The sequence below is a fragment of the Erythranthe guttata genome, chromosome 6, assembly GCF_056151865.1.
Source record: "Erythranthe guttata isolate IM_541 chromosome 6, IM_541, whole genome shotgun sequence".
Taxonomy (NCBI): domain Eukaryota; kingdom Viridiplantae; phylum Streptophyta; class Magnoliopsida; order Lamiales; family Phrymaceae; genus Erythranthe; species Erythranthe guttata.
This window is the reverse complement of record NC_142538.1, coordinates 5,545,688-5,564,711: the sequence shown is the minus strand read 5'-3', so window position 1 is coordinate 5,564,711 and position 19,024 is coordinate 5,545,688. Positions and strand designations below refer to the sequence as shown.

The following is a 19,024-nucleotide window of genomic DNA, read 5'->3' as shown; positions in this document are numbered from 1 at the left end:
CTACCCAATGCCGTGAATGGTCCAAATGCTTACCGAATGAGTAAAGTTGTCAATAAGAGGCTCATTAAGAGCAATCAAAGAGACCCTAAATAGATATATTGCTACGTATTGGTCCCAAATGATATTATTACTTTTAAATGGATTAATTAGTAGGATTATACGCCAATATTTATTAATACGATTACCAAAATACAATATAATCAGTGGAAGTAGAAGAAACTACGTTTACTATATACAAAACTAGCATTTAATTATTTGGTTCAAGTTTACGAGTACCTATGACTTGAAACTAAAATAAATATTTTATGTTTCAAATTGAGAGCATAAAGGTGTGTGGTTTAAATCTTTTGCTAAGATTTTATGTTTTATTTAGTTTATATTCTCCAGTAAAATCTCGATAAATCTATAATGCCGTTTAAATAATAATTTTTCAGGTCCTGACTTGGTAAAAACATACTAAAATATTAGTTCGATAATTTAATATTTTACTAAATTAATACAATTTTGTTAGTTCAAACTGTATTAAATTAGATAGGTTAAAATATATATGATTACGAAGGATAATTAAATCTTCTTATGAATAGTTATTCCTTAAAAAACAGGAAAAGATAAAAGACAAATATCGAAATTAATTTCCATTAAATTAAGCCAACAGTTTATTGGTACGAAATGTTCAGAGATTTTAATTCTTGGGGGGTAAAATTGTCAAAATGAGCTCAAAGTAAGAACCTAGTATCTTCGAAAAAAACCCCATGTAGTAAGAAATAGACTTCTTTTTATTTGTATAATTAACGAAAAATTAAGGTTTTGTAGTTTAGGACAATCAGATTTGGGCCACATATAAAGTTGTCAACTTTTAAGCTTTGGATTTTTAATCGATACTAGCTAGCTAGTAATAGTATATTATTTACCATCTCTACAAATTTAATAATGGTATTAAATAAAATTTAAAACTAATCACCTAACTACTTTTCACCAACGCACGTTTTTTTAAGATAGTGTTTCGTTGGTTTTATAATTTATATTTATTACAAGAAAGAGATCAAGTGGCAATTGTGTTAGTTGGATATACCAAATTTCTTCTTTAATTACATAGGTATCCACTTTTTAGGTTGATTTAATGTTTGGATAGAACTTAATATTTATGTAGAGCCAAGTACATTTTGTTCTGGATTAATGCATGGAGTAGCATTGTAAAAAGGAAAAAAGAAAAAAATAAATATAATTGTATTAAAAAATAAATAGTTGTGAAATTTAAATTACGAAAATAACATTAATATTCCTACAAATATGATCATAAAAATTCCAACAAAAGAGTATATCCTAGTAAACAAGAAATATAAATTAATCAAATCACCCCACTTCTATTTCCATTTATTTGGTATTCATAAGAAATGATTAACGTTTCAAACAAACATTAACCACAAAAATAAATTGCAAATGTTAATTATAGAAGAAAATAAGGAAAACTAAAACTAAAACTAAAGAGTAGCTTGGAAATTTGATTTAAAATGAAAGTCATTAGAAGAAAAGGGGAAAATAGAAGATGGGAAAAAATTAAAAAAAATATAAATATGTCATTATGGTTTCTAGGATGCAGTAACGTTTCATACTTTTATATACATAGATAAACATTTGTGTAACGAAAAATAAACTGATACTACGTAGTTATTCACGTTAAATGAGAAAAAAAAGAAATGATATCGTAATATTCTCCTCAATTTAAAATGGGGGCTATATGACCAGCACCCCCATTGAAATTTTAATTTTTAATAAATTCTTTATTTGTAAATGATATTTGACATAAATTCAATGGGCCTGAAAAATCATATATATCCCTACTGATTATTAATTAGTATAATTATTTAATTTGAAAAAAAATATACTCATAATCTACACCAAAATCTTCTCCAAAAATTATTCCCCCAACTCGCTAATTCAGTTTTTGTTTTTCCTTTTCTTTTTTATTTTGTTTAATAGTTTTCTTTATTTCGATTTAAAAGATTTTTTTTTTAATTATTTTATTGTTTTATTTTCGGTTTTTTATTTAAATTAACTTTTATGTTATTTATATTTTTCATATTTTTTGTTTTAATTTAAAAAATGTTTTTATTTTTATTTTCGTTTTTTCATGGTTTTTCTTTTTTCTTAATTTCAATTTTTTTTAAATGATTTTTTTTTCTTTCCAGTTTTTTTAAATAAAAACCACTCTATATAAACATGAAAACCACTATGTATAACAACTATGTAACATGAAAACCACTATGTATAACAACTATGTAAACTTGAAAACCTGTATAACAACTATGTCAACATAAAAACCACTTATGTCAACATAAAAATCACTCTGTATAAACAATTATATAAACACGAAAACCACTATGTATAACAGCTATGTCAACATGAAAACCACCCTGTATAACAGCTACGTAAACATGAAAACCACTCCGTATAATTACAAATTCCCATGACAAACAATCATTAAAATAAAATAAAAAAATCTGAATAAAAACACAAACATGTATTATATCTCTGCAATTATATTGGATTTTTTGAAGCTCCCAACGGAGCAAAGTGAGAGAAAAAATACGTAGAGAGATAGAGAGAAAAGAAGAGGTCATTATCAGTAGCTAAACAAACACTAACACCCCCTAAAAAGATTAAAGGGTTCTTCTTTGTTTGCTTGTTTTTGTGATTCCCATGGTGGGTTGGTGTTATTGAATCTTGAATTTGCCTAGCGACTAAAATGAAGGTTATTAGATAGGAGGAGATAATATGGTCATTAAAATGTAAAATGGGTGGCTAACTCCCTAATTAATAGGATCCGTTAATGGAGAAAATATTATATATCTTTTAATATCAAAATTAAATATTTTTTTTTTCTTAATTAGGAGTATAATGGTGATAATTAAGTGTTTTTAATCAAAACAAAATTGATATACCTAATTGGGCCGACCCAATGGGCCCACAATTTACCTAATAATTGGGCACGCTATACGAAAGCCAAAACACCTTCAAAATAAGGCTTCGGCCCAACAAAGTAAACTCAACACAATCAACGACATATAAATAGAGGTTCTGACTCATTTGTTAAGGTACGTTCTATTATTCCAAAACATTCTAGAGCACATATTCTCTCTGCCATCTCCACGATCCGTACATCTGACTTGAGCGTCGGAGGGGTTTCCGCCGGATCAACCCTCGGCTTAGTTCACGTGTGTTCATTTCGCAGGGACCTCAGGACCATCAAATTGGCAAGCTACTGATCCGCTTTGCTCTCCTAGCTCGTTTAGCACACTACCCCAGGTGATCTAAGTAATTAGCATCATCAAAAATTGTTTTAGATTTATCTTAAAAATGTAAAATAAAATTGGACTCATTGTAATGAAACTTGTGTAATGAGAGGGTTTTCTCAAATTCCCTTTAAAATGTGATTATGCTGAAGATTAAAAATAGATGAAAATTCGTAAGAACTTTTACATCCCTTTTATTTTAATTAAGAAATAAAGGAAAAAACGAAAAAGAAAAGGTAAAAGGTGACGCGCACGCGCGCAAACACATATAAGTGACTCAACATCTGAAATTAGTTCTTCGTTATTAATCCTCATCGAAAAACAAATGCCGACCCGACCCGACCCGACCCGATCCGTCAGTTGACGACCCGGCAGTTGGTTCTGACATCTCCATTCTCAATAACTCCGACATTCCCAAGCCTCACCATGGAAGCAGAGAATTCCCAGAAAAACAAACCCTGATCCCTCGCGAAGGCCTCGACGATCCACCGGGTTCGGTAATCGGCCATCAGCGATTGATCCGACCCGAAAACTCCTTTTCCGGCGACGATCCTTCTGTAGTAGTCGTTGTCGAAGACCGACGAGGTCGAGTCGAGGAACTGGCCGGCGTTGCGGTCGGAGTTGGGCTTGGGGCACCGGCTCTTCAATGCGGCGGCGAATTGCGGGTCGAGTGTCGGGTCGGCGTCGTGGGCGGAGCTGAAGTTGCGGAGGCGGGATTCGAAGGAGGAGCAGTGGGAGAAGCCGAGGGTGTGGCCGCCGGAGAGAGCGACGAGGTCCTTGGCGGAGAGTCCCCGCTGGGAAAAGCTCTGTATGAGTTGGGTTGTGTTGAACGACGGCGCCGGCAGGTTGACGGTGTCGTTTGCGGTTGAGATTCTGCCGTCTTTTCTTCCTTTCGCCACATTCCACTTTGGCCCTCCTGACTGTAATAAGTAGTCAATTTTACCAAAAACATTTTATTTTATTTTATATAATTCAAAATATTAGAATTCTCTAAATTATTAATATTAATAAAAAATATATATATTCCTATGCAATTTAGCAGTTGAAAGCGTTTTGTCGATGCTACACCCGATAACACTGTACTAACTAAGTGATCTAGAAATATTACAGTACAACACACACAAATGTAATATGTGTGCTTAATTGATAATTATTTATATAGATTTATAGTTCAAAGAGCTAATAGCACAGAACCCCCTGTGTTATTTCTAATTGGCAAAAAAGTCCTCGTGATAAAACAATTCGCAAATAACCCCTTATGTTGTGTTTTATATTGCACACTGCCCTATTTATCAAATTTAATTGTTGACTTCAAGGAAAAGACAAAATTATCCCTGTTTAAATAAAACAAAATACCCAAACCTAATTAAAAAAATTGTCGGCCGAAACAAAGAAACAAGAGTAAAAATCTAGGTTGGGATCCGGCGACGGAGGTTCTTCAGGTTTCGCCCATTACGTTTGGTGCTCCGTTTGTATACATCTATCGGTACTCTAAGAAATTGTCCCGGTCGGAAGGTGGACAGATGAAGGCCTCTTTAACTCTCGTCGCGTCGGTGGTCGCCGCTTCTACCGCCGCCATTACTTCCTTTTCCTCCATTTCCGGTGACGGTGACGTCTCATTCAATTCATGTACTTACGAGGAAAATCAGTAAATTCACCTGCAATCTCCTCGGAGAATGGAAAATTTGCTCGAAAGTATGATGGGTTGAAGTTCGTAGAGCCCACAGGTGACGGCGGGGAAAGTGACGAGGCGGGCGGCGAGCGGAGGTGGTGGCTGGGTTGGGCGGCGAAGTGGATGTGGTGGCTGAGTTGGGCTGCTAGTTCGGAGTTTTTTGAGTTGTCCGGCAATGGTGATTTTGGGTGTGGTGTAGGAGAGGGCTTTTTTGAAAGTGCAAAGGACTGAAATGAAAATTAAAAACTTCATTTTGGTACTTATAAGTAATTGAGGGTGAATTTATAATTTTTAAATTTGTAGTGAAGGGTAATTGGGTCTTCTTAGGTAAATAAAACACTCCCAGTCGCAAAATTTGCGTGTGTAACACACGATAGGCTGTTAGGGGTTTTTTCAGCTTTGACTATATTTCATAGGGGGGTTTTTGTCAATTTTTTTAATACGAGGGGTTTTATGGCAATTAGAGATTACACAAGGTAGGTTATTGCAAAAAACCCTAGTTCAAAACCACTAAATGTAATATCTTATAGACTGCGGTTAAAGTAAACATCGAGGTGACGAGTGAAATAATCAATAAGTAAATTTATAAAAAAATATAACTTATAGATCATGATAGAGGGGCAAAATTGGTAACATGCATAATTGATCAAAGGACACTATTATGTCTAAATTTCATTTGGTAAAAAAATCCGATATTTTTTAAATTCTCAATTCCAATCTAATTTTATAGAATATCATTCTACCATTTATATTGTTACTTTTAGGCGGGAAAAATGTTTTTCATGATATTTAATTCATTGTCTTCGATTTTTTAAGCATTATTATTATTATTAATTTTTTTCTGTGGCGCCAACTTTACTGTTGATCATATCATATCAATTAACAGTTAATTAATATTGTTAGAGATGTTATTTTGGGGTTTTCCCTTATCAAATTCAAAATTTATTTGACAAGTTTCTTTATCTGTATAACTAAATCTTAAACGACAAATAAAACGGGTTATATAGATTAAATATTATAAAACGACGAAATATTTCGATAAAAATGCCGTTAATTGCAACGTTTCGTTAAGTTTAACCATCAAGTGTTGAAGAAATGAATTAAGTGAAACATTACCAGAACAACAACATCTCTTGCAGCAATTGCTAATACATCAGCACAAGACACAGTTCTTGGGCAAGATTCTTCTAGATTCTTTTTCGCAGCATCTATCACATAAAATGCTGCGAGCGACAAATTCGGCGGGCCATCTTTCTCCGCTTTGTTGTTCGCAGTCGAGTCCAACAAAACCGACGCGTCGCAACCCTAATAAATAATCGTTCAACGAACAAAAAAATATAAATATTACAAAAATGAAAGTTATAAATGTATATATTGATGAATATTCGATATAAGAAACGTACCCTAATGAAGCAATCATGAAAAAACATTCTTAAAATACGAGCAGGTACTTTAGGATCGTTGGCTGCGGCCTTTCGGACAGCTTGGTTGATGATGTTTTCAGCTTGTGGGCATGTTTTTTCGTAATAATTCGCGTCGAGAATTGCTCCCGATTGGGAAATTATCCCTACTAAAAGAAGCAAAATGCTCATCATTTTTAGTTGACCCATAATTATTTTTTAAGTATGTATTGAATGTATATAATCCAAAAGAATTGTAGAGATGATGGAATTTGCTACAGAACAATGTGGTATTTATAATTCTCAATCAAACAATAAAAAAATTATTTTATTGGTTTTTTTTTTAATTAATTTTTTTTGGATAGAAAGAATATTATAGTTTGATGCATGAGTCTTTGTTTGCAATACTTTTAAGTTACTTATTGATATGAAAAACATAAACTAAGATAGGTTGAAAATAGGAGTAGATTGTTGTGCTTTACGACCAAGCATTTTTCCTCTAACTATCTTATTCCGTACCCTTCATTAATATAATTTATAAATTAGTTTTTGAAGAATAATTAATTTCCTAAATCTTTTTAGCTTTTTTTTTTTTTTTTTTTTTCAGAATGAAAGAACCCGCAACCAACCATATAAGTCAATATAATTTATAAATTATTGTTTGAAGAATAATTATCTCCTAATTATTTTTTGCTAGACTGATTAATTTTTATAGTTATATTACACGGGGTTGCTCGTAAATTATAGAATTTAATCAATTTATATTCATAATAGTACTAGGGTTTTCTTTGGTATTATTTTTCATTAATATATGATATTTATTTCGTTTGCAAATTAAGAAATAATTCATTAATAATTTAATTTGTGGATTTTGGTAGGACTTCATGGTCATTGGAAGACTTGTGTTTTTGGTAATGAAGGGGTGTATGTTGCTCTGATTGTTGAAAGTCTATTTCAATAAGGGTTGGTATTTAATTTGGAGCACACGATGGAATTTCGAGTACATAACACATTTGTACTTCACATAAATAATAGTTTAAAGTTGAATTTATATATATGGGTAAATTAAAAAAAATCCAAGTATAGTAAAACATATTAAATAATTTTTGTTTTTGTCATGGTTAAAATGTTTAAAGAATCCATTGTCTTCTTGGGTTCCAATTGCTGCACGTATATCAACACCTGTGGCCTTTTGGGCTCTAAAATGGGCTTTGCTCAAATAGTGCCCCTTTTGGAGGCTATGTTTTTACTTTACTCTCAGAATTAATATTTTTGTAAAATCGAGTAAAATGTTGGATCAAAATCGGCGGAAATTGGTGCATTTGAATGAGAATTCGAAGAGATATTTCTAACACACAATACAGATTCATTGAGATTGTTTGGATTGAGTCATTCGACAACGATTTGATCCTGATTGTTCCAAAAATTATTTCAAATCTCGCAATTTAGAGACATTTTAAATAATTTCAACTCTAATTCAAAAACATGAAAGAAAGGAGATTCAAAATGAAAATTGTTGTAATTTGATCAAAATTGGTGGAATGGGTAAATTTTGGAGTCATCTCAAATTCTTCAACTGAGGTCTAATTATATTTTAATCAAACTAAGAGAGATAGGGAATAGAGTGGGGTCGGTATGGGGGAATCCCCCCGACCTTAAGGACAAGGTTCGTCCACATTCTCCCACCCTCTCTCCGCCCCGACTTGAGTTCCAACATTTATTTAGTGCATCTCCAATTATACAAGATTTCATTTGCTATTGGCTAAAAATGAGAGCTATAACATTTTATAGGCAAAAAACTCACTTCAACGAGACATGTATATTTTACCTGGCAAGTTAAGTTCTTATTCTCAGCTACTATGTATTGCAGGTAACTATTCACAAAAGCTAAACCGGTAAATATTAAAGTAATCACACTAGGTTTTAGTGTTCAAGTTCTTTTTTTCTTTTTATATAATAAAATAATGACAGTACATATATATGACCATAAAATAATCAAAATATAGCTTAATTATATAAAATTGTATAGACACTATTGACTAGCTATAATAGATATAACAACTCACATTTTAGCTGTTACCATTGGAAATGCTCTTAGACAATACTAAGACCGCATGAGTTGATTATAAATAAAGGGGTAATGGCAAATAGGCCCATGACAAGGGCACTTAATTAAAAGAAGGACATCCAACTTTTTTGTCTTTCAAATAAATCCAACACATTCAAACTTATTTGCAAATAAGGAAAATCCTTTTATATATACCAAAATTACCCCCAATTCATTGAAACCCAATTTAACTCAAATTTCATGATTTACACCCAATTTAGCCCAATTTCATCAATTAACCAATTTTAACCCTAATTTCAATTTTGACCCCAATTTTAACCCTAATTCTTATCAATTCCACCCACTATGCTCTAACTTCCTTAATATTACACATTGACCCTGGATTTAAACAAATATATCACATTAACCCCCCAAATTTTTTTTTCAGAAAATATATTTTTTTTCTGAATTTTTTTTTTCTCGGCCAGATTCCGGCGTTGACTTTTTTTTTTTTTTTTTTTTTAATAATTTTGTTTTTTCTTAATTTTTTTTAATTAATATTACTGTCTTGGCTGCTAAATTACTGTCTCCGGCAGTTATTTAACTGCCGGAAACAGTAATTTAGCTGTTAATTGACTTTTTTTTTCTTCAAAAATATTTTAATTAATATTACTGTATTCGTTGCTAAATTACTGTCTTCATCAGTTATTTAACTGTTGGAGACAGTGATTTAACTATTAATTGATTTTTTTTATTTTTTAAAAAAATATTTTTAATTAATATTACTGTATTAGTTTGCTAAATTACTGTCTTCAGCTGTTATTTAATTGTCGGAGACAGTAATTTAACTGTTAATTGACTTTTTTTTCATTTTTTTCTTAATTTTTTTTAATTAATAGTACTGCCTTAGATGCTAAATTACTGTCTTCAACAGTAATTTAACTGTCTTAGATAATAATATTAATAATATTACTGTTCGAAAAAATAATATTCATAATATTACTGTCCAAAACAGCAATATTACTGTCTGAGACATTAATTTAGTAGCTAAAACAGTAATATTAATTAAAATATTTTTTTCTTCTAAGAAAAAAAAAATTCAAAAAAAAAAAAAAAAAAAGTCAACGGTGGTTGACCGACCGGAAAAAATTTCAGGAAAAAAAAAAAGAAGTCAACGCCGGAATCTGGCCAGAAAAAAAATATTTCAGAAAAAAAATTATTTTCTGAAAAAAAAATGTTTTGGGGGTTAATGTGATATATTTGTCAAAATCTGGGGTGAATGTGTAATATTGAGGAGTTAGAGCATAATTGGTGGAATTGATAAGAATTATATTATTGAGGGTATTTTAGACTAAAGATATGAGGATGTGCTTAATTGAGAGACTGTTTTTTTTTTGTGGACTAAAATGCATTTAAGTCCCATGTGATGGGCCTTTTTGTCATTCGCCCATAAATAAAACGTAAAAACTAAATAGATTGAATATGTTGTCACAAAATTGAAGCAGTCATCATATATTAATGGAATGCGACTATATCAATCGGGAATAACTTATAACGAACGATCACACAAAATGATCGAGAATATCTTCGGAAGAATTCATAATTGATTGAAGAAATTTCAAAGAGGATTAGTTGACTAACATCTCAAAGAGGATTAGTTGACAAAAATCCTCATATACAAATGCATATCCCATATTGTAATTTTATATAGGGTAAATTACAAACACCCCCTGAGGTATGGTCAAATTACAAAAAACCCCCTCTTGTTTGGATAATTACATCTACCCCCCTCAACTATGATTTTTTCTTAGACCTCCACCTTCATGGTGCCAAATTCTACATAGTCATCTAGATTCCGTGAAATGTGCTCTAGTTTGTACTCGTTTTGTGTAAAAAATACAGTTTCCAATGCACAGCAAACTGATATATACAAGCTAAAAATCACATATTATGATCATCTTGCTTCATAATGTAGAGTTTGAATGGGATAAAAATGGTACAAAAGTGATAATATTCCATATAATCTCGAAGATTCCACTAAATTTGAGGAGTTGAGGGGGTGGATGTAATTATCCAAACAAGAGGGGTGTTTTTGTAATTCGACCATACCTAGGGGGGTGTTTGTAATTTACCCATTTTATATATATAGTCATTTTTGTTGAATTTAGGTATAAATTTGAAATACTCCAACTATAATTAATTTCAGTTCTACCACAACGGCTCGATATAGTTGAAATAACAACGAATTACAATTTTTTTTTTAAATAAATTTGTTATCGTGAATTTGAAATTACTATTACTAGTATTATTAACTACAAAGTTTTTTTCTTCCACGATCTCTTGATTCCACAATATATATCTTTTACTATTGAAAAAAACATTGTTTCGTATTATTTGTCACTTTAGAATTACAATACTGCATTATTTACACAATTTCCAATTCTACTCTTATTAAGTATGTCTCATTAATTAGTGGGTAACGACATTTTAGCTAAAATCAAGTCACATTTAATGAGATCTTTAATCATTTCGTGAAGCTAAAAAACCAAAATTACAAAAACACATCATCTACATATATGTGCGCTAGCTCGTGTGTATGTATGTATATGTGTGTGTATATATATATCCAAAGCAGTGCACGCGCTACTTGCCGGCGGCGGACACGTGCTTCCTGGTTGTTAGAAGAGGCACGATTTTGATGACGAGGCCCGGAAAAACATCGTCCGGGTCGTGAATATGTGGGTTCCTCTCAACTATGTACGGATCGCCGCATTTCTCACTTATTGTGTTAAGTGTTTCACCTTCTCCGACCACATATATTTCGTCGCACGGCCGCTCTGCCATCTGCCGCCCTCTCACCACCACCGCTAGCTCTTCGTCTGTGGAGGCCGAGCTCGTAATTAGGACAAGAGCTATCAATCCGACGCTGCAAAATATTAAGGTTGCGTCGGCCACAGCTGCTGATGCTTTTATGTAGTACTTGTATTTGGAAGAAAGTGCCATCGGAAAGTGGCGGCGCGGCGGCGGCGGTGGAGGGAGAATGGGAATTGGAGTGGGTTTGCTAAATTATGGTTGTGAAGATGTTATTGAGTATTGTTAGTGTGGTTATAAATAAAGATGATCTAGTTATATATTTATATATAATATAGTAAGAAATTAAATAACACGTAATACAATAGTTTGGGCAGATTATATTAAAGATATGTGATGAAAATGAAGTTTGTGTGATAGACATTCTTAAAAATCGTGGACTTGGTCAACATTATTTAATTTTGACTTTTTAAAATCCAATTTAAACAAATTAATGTCTCCACTCTTTAATTTTGTTTTTAAATAAATTAAATTAATGTCTTATTTTGGGTTTTCATAGGTAGAGAAAATAGAAAAAAAAAGAAAAGAAATGGTTAGTGGTGTGGTGATGATTTAGTCCACCTAACTACTTTGATTTTTCTTGAAGAAAATGATTTTTTTTTTTATTTAAATCGATTTATAGAATAGTTATCCATAAAATTTAGGAAGATTTAAACACATATATAATATTAAAAATAATCATATGCGTGAACATGTGGTAGCTCACCTAAGGATATGATCAATATAAAATATCACAATCTTTGCCTTAACATTGTTGAATTAAAAAATGATGAGAGACGTCGCAAAATATTAATAAAACTATATATTTTATTATTTAAAGTATAAATATTTAGTAATCCGCTTAATTAACAATTTAAATTTTCAGATAAAGTAGTCATTCAACATTGTACTACATCCTAAATAAAATTTTTAATGCAATTTAATCTCTCTCACACACAAAAATTAGTTCAACAAATCTTAATGCGTATAAACGAGGTATTGCCCAATCAATCAAATCAAAATTAAATATTTAAATATAGCATAGAATAATATAACAACCATCTTTTCCTATCTCAATTCTTCGTTTACGTGTCCTCTTTCAAGAAAATCGATAGTTACATTTAAATATTTTATAACTGATTGTGAACAAGTAATTAATTAATTATTAAATTATCAGATAGAGATGTGGGAATAAAAGTCTAAATTACATTTGCCATAGTGATGGTGACTTTTGCAATTAATGGACATTAAAAAATAGTATCATAGGACCTATTTTTTTGCATTTATTTGTTTAAATCATGCAATTATGATACTTATAACTGATTGATTATTAATTTACACTCCACCTATTCATTAGAAAATTATTTTTAGACCATAGTCTATGCCAGGTCTATACTATACTCGGTGAAATACATTAGATCGATCTTTACTATTCATATACACACAACATGCACACATCTATATTGGTGTGTAGATCAAAGGTAAAAATCCACCCGGTGTAACCTTCACCGGATGTAGCATAATAATAACCCTCTCTCGGTCACTTTAGATTTCTAATACTGCATTAAATGCAATTTTTTTCTTCATGTTTTAATCTTATTAATTCAACTCTAAGTATTAACTTTCTCCTATAACACCATTAAATGATAAATTCAACTCTAAGTATTAACTTTCTCTTATAATACCATTAAATGATAAATATTATTGTAGTTTTTTGTATGTGTTTTTTCATAAAATCAAGTAACACTTATTGGATTTCTTAATACTTGTGAAAATGTGAAATGAGACGATTATTAACTAACACAGGAAATATTATTAAATATTAAAAATAATGATGATAGAAAAAAAAACTGTCATAATACAATAATAATCGTCGACAATGTAGAGAGCGAGGAGAACCCCAACGAAGACCCCCTCATCTGAAGATACTTAGGCCTCATTTGGTTAAAATTAACTACGATTTATCGAAATAAGTAGACTTTGTTGAATATTTAGTTAGTTCAATAATTTCTCGAGTCAGCCTATAGTTGTGGATAATATGGCTCTAATTTAGCTAATCAAGACATTATTTATTGAACTTCCCATTTTTCAACAATACAAATAAAATTTCATAGAATATATATTTCAATCTTATAATAACTACTTTATTGAAAATATTAATATTACATGATACGTAAGTTTCACTAACAACTAAGTTTTTAGTTGAAGTGGTCATTTAACATTATATCAAAATCAAATCCATTAAACGATCCTCATTCAACATAGTTTAATCCTAGAAAACATATTTAAATCGAACAGAAGCTTAGGCCCTGTTTGGTTGGCAAGATAAGATTAGCCAAGATAAGATTAAATAGTCTAATGAAACACGTCCAAAAAAAAAAAGTTCACTAGAAGGCAAGATAAGCCAAGATAAGCCATGATTATATAATTTCGGATCGACCCGGCAAATTATTAGAGATAACAAACATTAAATTAAGTCCAACAATTTAATTAACCATGGCTTATTTTAACAACCAAACGAGACCTTAGAGAATAAAACCATATGGATTGCAAATTGGGCCAAATTATTCAACTCTATGTAAAAGGGCAATAGACTTGGCTTATTGGCGTGCTCGAAGAAACAAAAGGCAATGGGATTTTTTCCAAGTCAATTAATTTTGTTCCACGTTTTAGGGCTATTATGTACCATATTTCTAAATCAATCCCATTCCAATATGGTCCTAATTTTGTTATGGGCAAAAACAAAGTCTTCTCCTCATTTTAGAGTTGGACTAGACTACCTTTTTTTATTTAATTTATTTTTTTATAGATTTTTATATTTAATATAAAGTTGCATGTTTATATGTATTTTAAATAACTTGAGATCAATAAATATAACTATGTGTTGACGTAGGAATGAATTCACTTCATTTAAGGGATAAGAACTAAGAAGTATACTACAATGTTTTTATATAATAAAATGAATTGACTTGTGATTAAATGTGGACGTACTTGTTTTATTTTAATTTATATGAGTTTGATATGTATGTATATATATATATATATATATATATATATATATATATATATATATATATATATATATATATATGTTGATGCGAATATTAATGTTTTATTCTTTATTGTAATTAATGATATTTGATTAATAATTATCTCATTTTTGTAGTGTTTTGCAAAAGCTTTTGAACATGTATGGATTATGAAATTTTTATTTCAATTCATAATTTGTCTTTAAGTGTTTGCAAACACATCTTTTTGTTTTTGCTTTTTAGTTTCTTTTGAAATAAATTGTTTTAGCTTAATCCCACTTTGCAAAATATAACATTTTGGCACTTTACATTCTTGGAAACAATTTGCACCCTCGAAAAAAAATAAATCATTCATACGGGATAATGCACTCCGAGTGAATTTCCAAAGCTATTGAATGTTACTAATATTTTTAATGGTATTTTTTCAGGATGTCAAATGTGAAATATGATTTAAAAAAAAATTATTCATAAATCCTTTCGAAACTATAAAGTGTAAAAATAAAAATACATCCCGTCAACATATTAAAATGTTTATCACAGAAAAATATTTTACAAATATATATATATATATATATATATATATATATATATATATATATATATATATATATATATATATATATATATATATATATATATATATATTATAATTTAGCTATTTTGTTATCAGTTATTTGAAAATCACATTTCTTAGATTTCAACAAAATATTTTCACTAATTACAATAAAATATACATCAATTAAACAATTTAGTGATCAAAGTCTATTTTATTTTAGCACGTAAGAATAATATAATATTTTTTTTCAGTATTTCGGTGTGACTTTTATTTTTTCCGCACTTTATAAGCTCGAATTAGGTTGTAGGTTGAAACAAATAAATATTTAATTTTTGCACCCTAAAAAAAACCTATAATTAATGAAATGACCCTTAATAAGTTTTAAATATTCAATTCATTGTGCATTACGAATGATTTATTGTGTTTTAAGGTGTAAAGTGCTAATAATTTTCTTCAAATATGCAAAGTGCCAAAATGCTCTATTTCACAGGTGTAAAATGGGATTAAACCTTTTATAAATTTGAGGTTATTTTATATACCCCCTAGCCACCAAATAAACTAGGGATAAACCCAAGCTCAAATTATCCTTTGACATACCCCCTTGGAGAAGCAAACCCTTATATGCAATTTTCGACCAAACTGCATTCAATATTTTTGGTCCTGCATTTATCATTTACGCTGATTTATTTATTATTATTAATTTTTTTTAATAATAAACTTGTTTGTTAAATTTATTTATATATATTTATTTTTTTAATTTTTTTAATTTTTTTAATTTTTTTAAAAAAATTTAATTTTTTTTTAATTTTTTTTTAATTTTCAAAACAATATGTTTATTGTACTGAAAATAACTACATGTAACTATAGTATCTATAGTAATTCGTAGTTATATTCGTTTTTTTACCCCATATTTTTAGTCGATCAATTGTATACATACACGAATACTGGCTTATACAAAAGAAATGCATAAACACCAACAAAAATTTACAAATTTCAATATTTTTATTATAAATCATCTCAGAACCAATAAAATACAAATCGAAAATACACAAATATATGCATATGTAACTACATGTTACTATATGTATAGTAATGTATAGTAATGTATACAGTCTGTTGAACACTGTAACTTGAAACATATGTAACTTCAACCAAATTTTTGACACCTTCAAGGAGAGGATCAATGGTTTTCATTACGCTGCAATTGCAAAATTAAAAAAAAAAAAAAAAAATTACTTTAGTGCAACAACAAAATTTGAAGAAACATCAATACACTCAAAAATCAACAAACACTAAGAGATCGAGAGATAGAGAGAGAGGTTATTACTGGGAAATGCTACAGATTTTAAATCAAGCAGACAGTGACTCCTCACCCCCTCGTCTCCTACCAAACCCTAGCCGTCGCTAATAACCACCCACGGTTCCGTGCGCCCACAAATGAAAAAAAATATAGAAATAAATCTGAAAACATAAAAATAAACAAAATTACCATGAAAATATAGATCTCGACGAGAGGAATCCAACAGTGGGTAGCCCGTCAAATTTCGACTGGTGGAACACAAAATACACCTCCGGCAAGACCACCGTCGTCCAATGAAAAAAAAATTGCAAAAACAGGTCAGCGGTTCAAACTGAATGAAATCACTACCAAAAGAAAGAGCTCGACGAGAAGAATCGAAGGGTAGTTAAACCATCGAATTCCGACCACCGGAGAGGGAGTTATGACTCCGGGAAGCAATTTCGCCGGTGGGAGGTTTGTGGAGGCGAGATTTTGAATCTGGGAGAGAAAGAGAGAGACCGAAATGTATTGGGCTAGGGTTTAAAACTGATTTTAAAAGGGTATTATAGGGATTTCAGGGTGACCCAGGAGGTATGTCAAAATATTTTGGAAATGAGGAGGGGTTCCCCTAGAGTGTAATCACTTGGTAGTTAGTTCTATATAATTTGGAAATGAGGGATTCTACAAAATAATTCCTATAAATTTAGTAGGATATTTAACGTATTTTACATAAATAAGTTGAAAATTAAAGATTAATTGCAAAAGTTGTAACTGATAAATCAACTATTTACAACCGAATTTGTAGGATTTTGCAAAGGCTCAACTAGGAAAATGTAAGGTACAGTCTACAGAATGATAGATTTGGAAAGGTACAACCCGGGATGCATACATGTACAACACACAAGATCATAATTCACACACGCTGCAGTCAGGCTATCACACCGTCACCGACTCGTGACCTTAGTTTGCTTTCCCACCGACTTTTGCTCATGAAACTGGCTCGCCGCTGCACCACCACCTCGAAGGCAGCAAAACCCGACCCGTTTTCCGAATTCCGGATCCCCCATGACCCGATCGGAGAGCTCCACGGACACTTGATCAGAACGAATCAGCACAGAAACCCGATACCCATGTCACAAGTTATCAAATCTTACGCTCTCTCCCAAACGTCTATGAACAAAGCCCGTTCGGCTTTCTTCGCAGTAGACAACCCTACACTGCCCATTTTCAATCACATGATTCGCGGGCTCTGTCAAAGTGGTAGCCCAGTTGATGCACTCGTCCTGTTTGATAAAATGCGTGAGCTAGGATTGCGTGGCGATAATCTCACTTTTATATTCGTGAGCAAAGCTTGTGCCAGAGCCTCGGATGTTTCGTACGGGAAAAGAGTTCATGCTCACGTTCTTAAACTTGGTTTCGGATCGTATCTTTATGTTTGCAATGCTCTGATTCATATGTATGGTTTTTGTGTTGGATTGGGTTTTGCCAGAAGGGTGTTCGATGAAATGTCTGAGAGGGATTTGGTTTCTTGGAACTCGTTGATCTGTGCGTATAGTCAATGTGGAAAGTATGAGGAGGTATTGGGTCTTTTTGACGCGATGAAAGTCGAAAATGTGAAGGCTGATTCTGTGACTATGGTGAAAGTTGTTTTAGCGTGTAACTATTTAGGTAGATGGGATCTTGTGGATTCTATGGTGGAGTATATTGAGGATAACTGTGTTGAAATTGATTTGTACTTGGGCAATACATTGATTGACGCGCACGTGAGGCGTGGCTCCTTCGCATCGGCTCGTGATCTTTTTGATACGATGATTAAGAGAAACGTTGTTTCTTGGAATATGATGATTATGGGAGCTGCAAAATCAGGGGATTTAGTTGCAGCCAAGAAACTGTTTGACGAAATGTCCGAGAGAGATGTTATTTCATGGACTTCTATGATCCACGCGTACGCTCAAGCTAACCTGCACGACGATGCCATTAGGCTCTTCCAGAGGATGATGGTGGCCAAGGTCAAGCCCGATCAAATCACGGTAGCTACTGTGCTCTCTGCTTGTGCACATTTAGGAAGACTCGATGTGGGTAAATCGCTCCACGATTACGTAAGCAGTAACGGTGTAAAATCAGATATTTATGTGGAGAATGCTCTGATAGACATGTACTGCAAATGCGGATCCGTTGAGAACGCACGGAAGGTGTTCGATGAAATGAAAGAAAGGGACCCGGTGTCATGGACTTCAGTCATATCTGGTCTTGCAGTGAACGGTGATTCTGAGCTTGCTCTTGAGCTCTTCTCTAGAATGTTAAGAGAAGGTATAAAGCCCGTACATGGAACTTTTGTCGGGATATTATTGGCTTGTGTTCATTCGGGTTTGGTGGATGAAGGAGTCGAATTTTTCTGCAGTATGGAAAAAAATTATGGATTGGTGCCGGAAATTAGGCACTATGGGTGTATGGTGGATCTTTTTTGCCGGGCTGGAAATCTTCACAGGGCATATGAGTTCATGAAGAATATGCCCATGTTTCCGGATATTGTGGTGTGGAGGAAATTTCTCAGTGCTTGTAATCTTCATGGTAATCTGGTTTTAGCCAAGATTGCTTCGGACAAGCTTATTGAGTTGGATCCGACCAATGGCGGGAATTATGTGCTGTCTTCGAACCTGTACGCGAGTGCAGATAGATGGGACGAGGCTATGAAAATGAGGGAATTGATGGATATTGGTGATTTGAAGAAGCCATTAGGTTGGAGCTGTATAGAAACAAATCAAGAAATATCTAGACGAGAAGAATAGAATTCGTTGTAGAGCTTGATTATTGCAGTTTGGTTAAGTTTATTGCCGATCAACAAGACGAATTTCTTCTGGCGTAGTTGTGTCAGAAAAAAAAAATGTGTATAGGACA

General features: G+C 32.0%; 3 protein-coding genes across 3 annotated transcripts; 1 reads left to right on the top strand and 2 right to left on the bottom strand.

Moving 5' to 3' along the window:
• Positions 1 to 3,421: 3,421 nt before the first annotated feature.
• LOC105977398 (Peroxidase superfamily protein) lies at positions 3,422 to 6,635 on the bottom strand. The gene is made up of 3 exons (XM_013002704.2): positions 6,369 to 6,635; positions 6,082 to 6,270; positions 3,422 to 4,213 (listed from the first exon to the last, which is right to left on the bottom strand). The coding sequence occupies exons 1-3, from the start codon at positions 6,573 to 6,575 to the stop codon at positions 3,650 to 3,652; spliced, it is 960 nt and encodes a 319-aa protein (XP_012858158.2). The 5' UTR covers positions 6,576 to 6,635; the 3' UTR covers positions 3,422 to 3,649.
• Positions 6,636 to 11,055: 4,420 nt separating this feature from the next.
• LOC148769957 (uncharacterized) lies at positions 11,056 to 11,415 on the bottom strand. Its single transcript, XM_088818860.1, has one exon. It carries the CDS (start codon positions 11,413 to 11,415, stop codon positions 11,056 to 11,058), a length of 360 nt encoding a protein of 119 aa, XP_088674986.1.
• Positions 11,416 to 17,053: 5,638 nt separating this feature from the next.
• On the top strand, positions 17,054 to 18,971 carry LOC105977932 (pentatricopeptide repeat-containing protein At2g29760, chloroplastic). The gene has a single exon (XM_013003331.2). It carries the CDS (start codon positions 17,116 to 17,118, stop codon positions 18,913 to 18,915), a length of 1,800 nt encoding a protein of 599 aa, XP_012858785.2. The 5' UTR covers positions 17,054 to 17,115; the 3' UTR covers positions 18,916 to 18,971.
• Positions 18,972 to 19,024: the final 53 nt, after the last annotated feature.

Coding starts and splice junctions, on each gene's coding strand:
- LOC105977398 (XM_013002704.2), bottom strand. CDS start 6,575: ATGGGTCAACTAAAAATGATGAGCATTTTGCTTCTTTTAGTAGGGATA. Junction 6,271..6,368: donor TTCATGATTGCTTCATTAGG/GTACGTTTCTTA, acceptor ATTATTTATTAG/GGTTGCGACGCGTCGGTTTT. Junction 4,214..6,081: donor CAAGAGATGTTGTTGTTCTG/GTAATGTTTCAC, acceptor TACTTATTACAG/TCAGGAGGGCCAAAGTGGAA.
- LOC148769957 (XM_088818860.1), bottom strand. CDS start 11,415: ATGGCACTTTCTTCCAAATACAAGTACTACATAAAAGCATCAGCAGCT.
- LOC105977932 (XM_013003331.2), top strand. CDS start 17,116: ATGAAACTGGCTCGCCGCTGCACCACCACCTCGAAGGCAGCAAAACCC.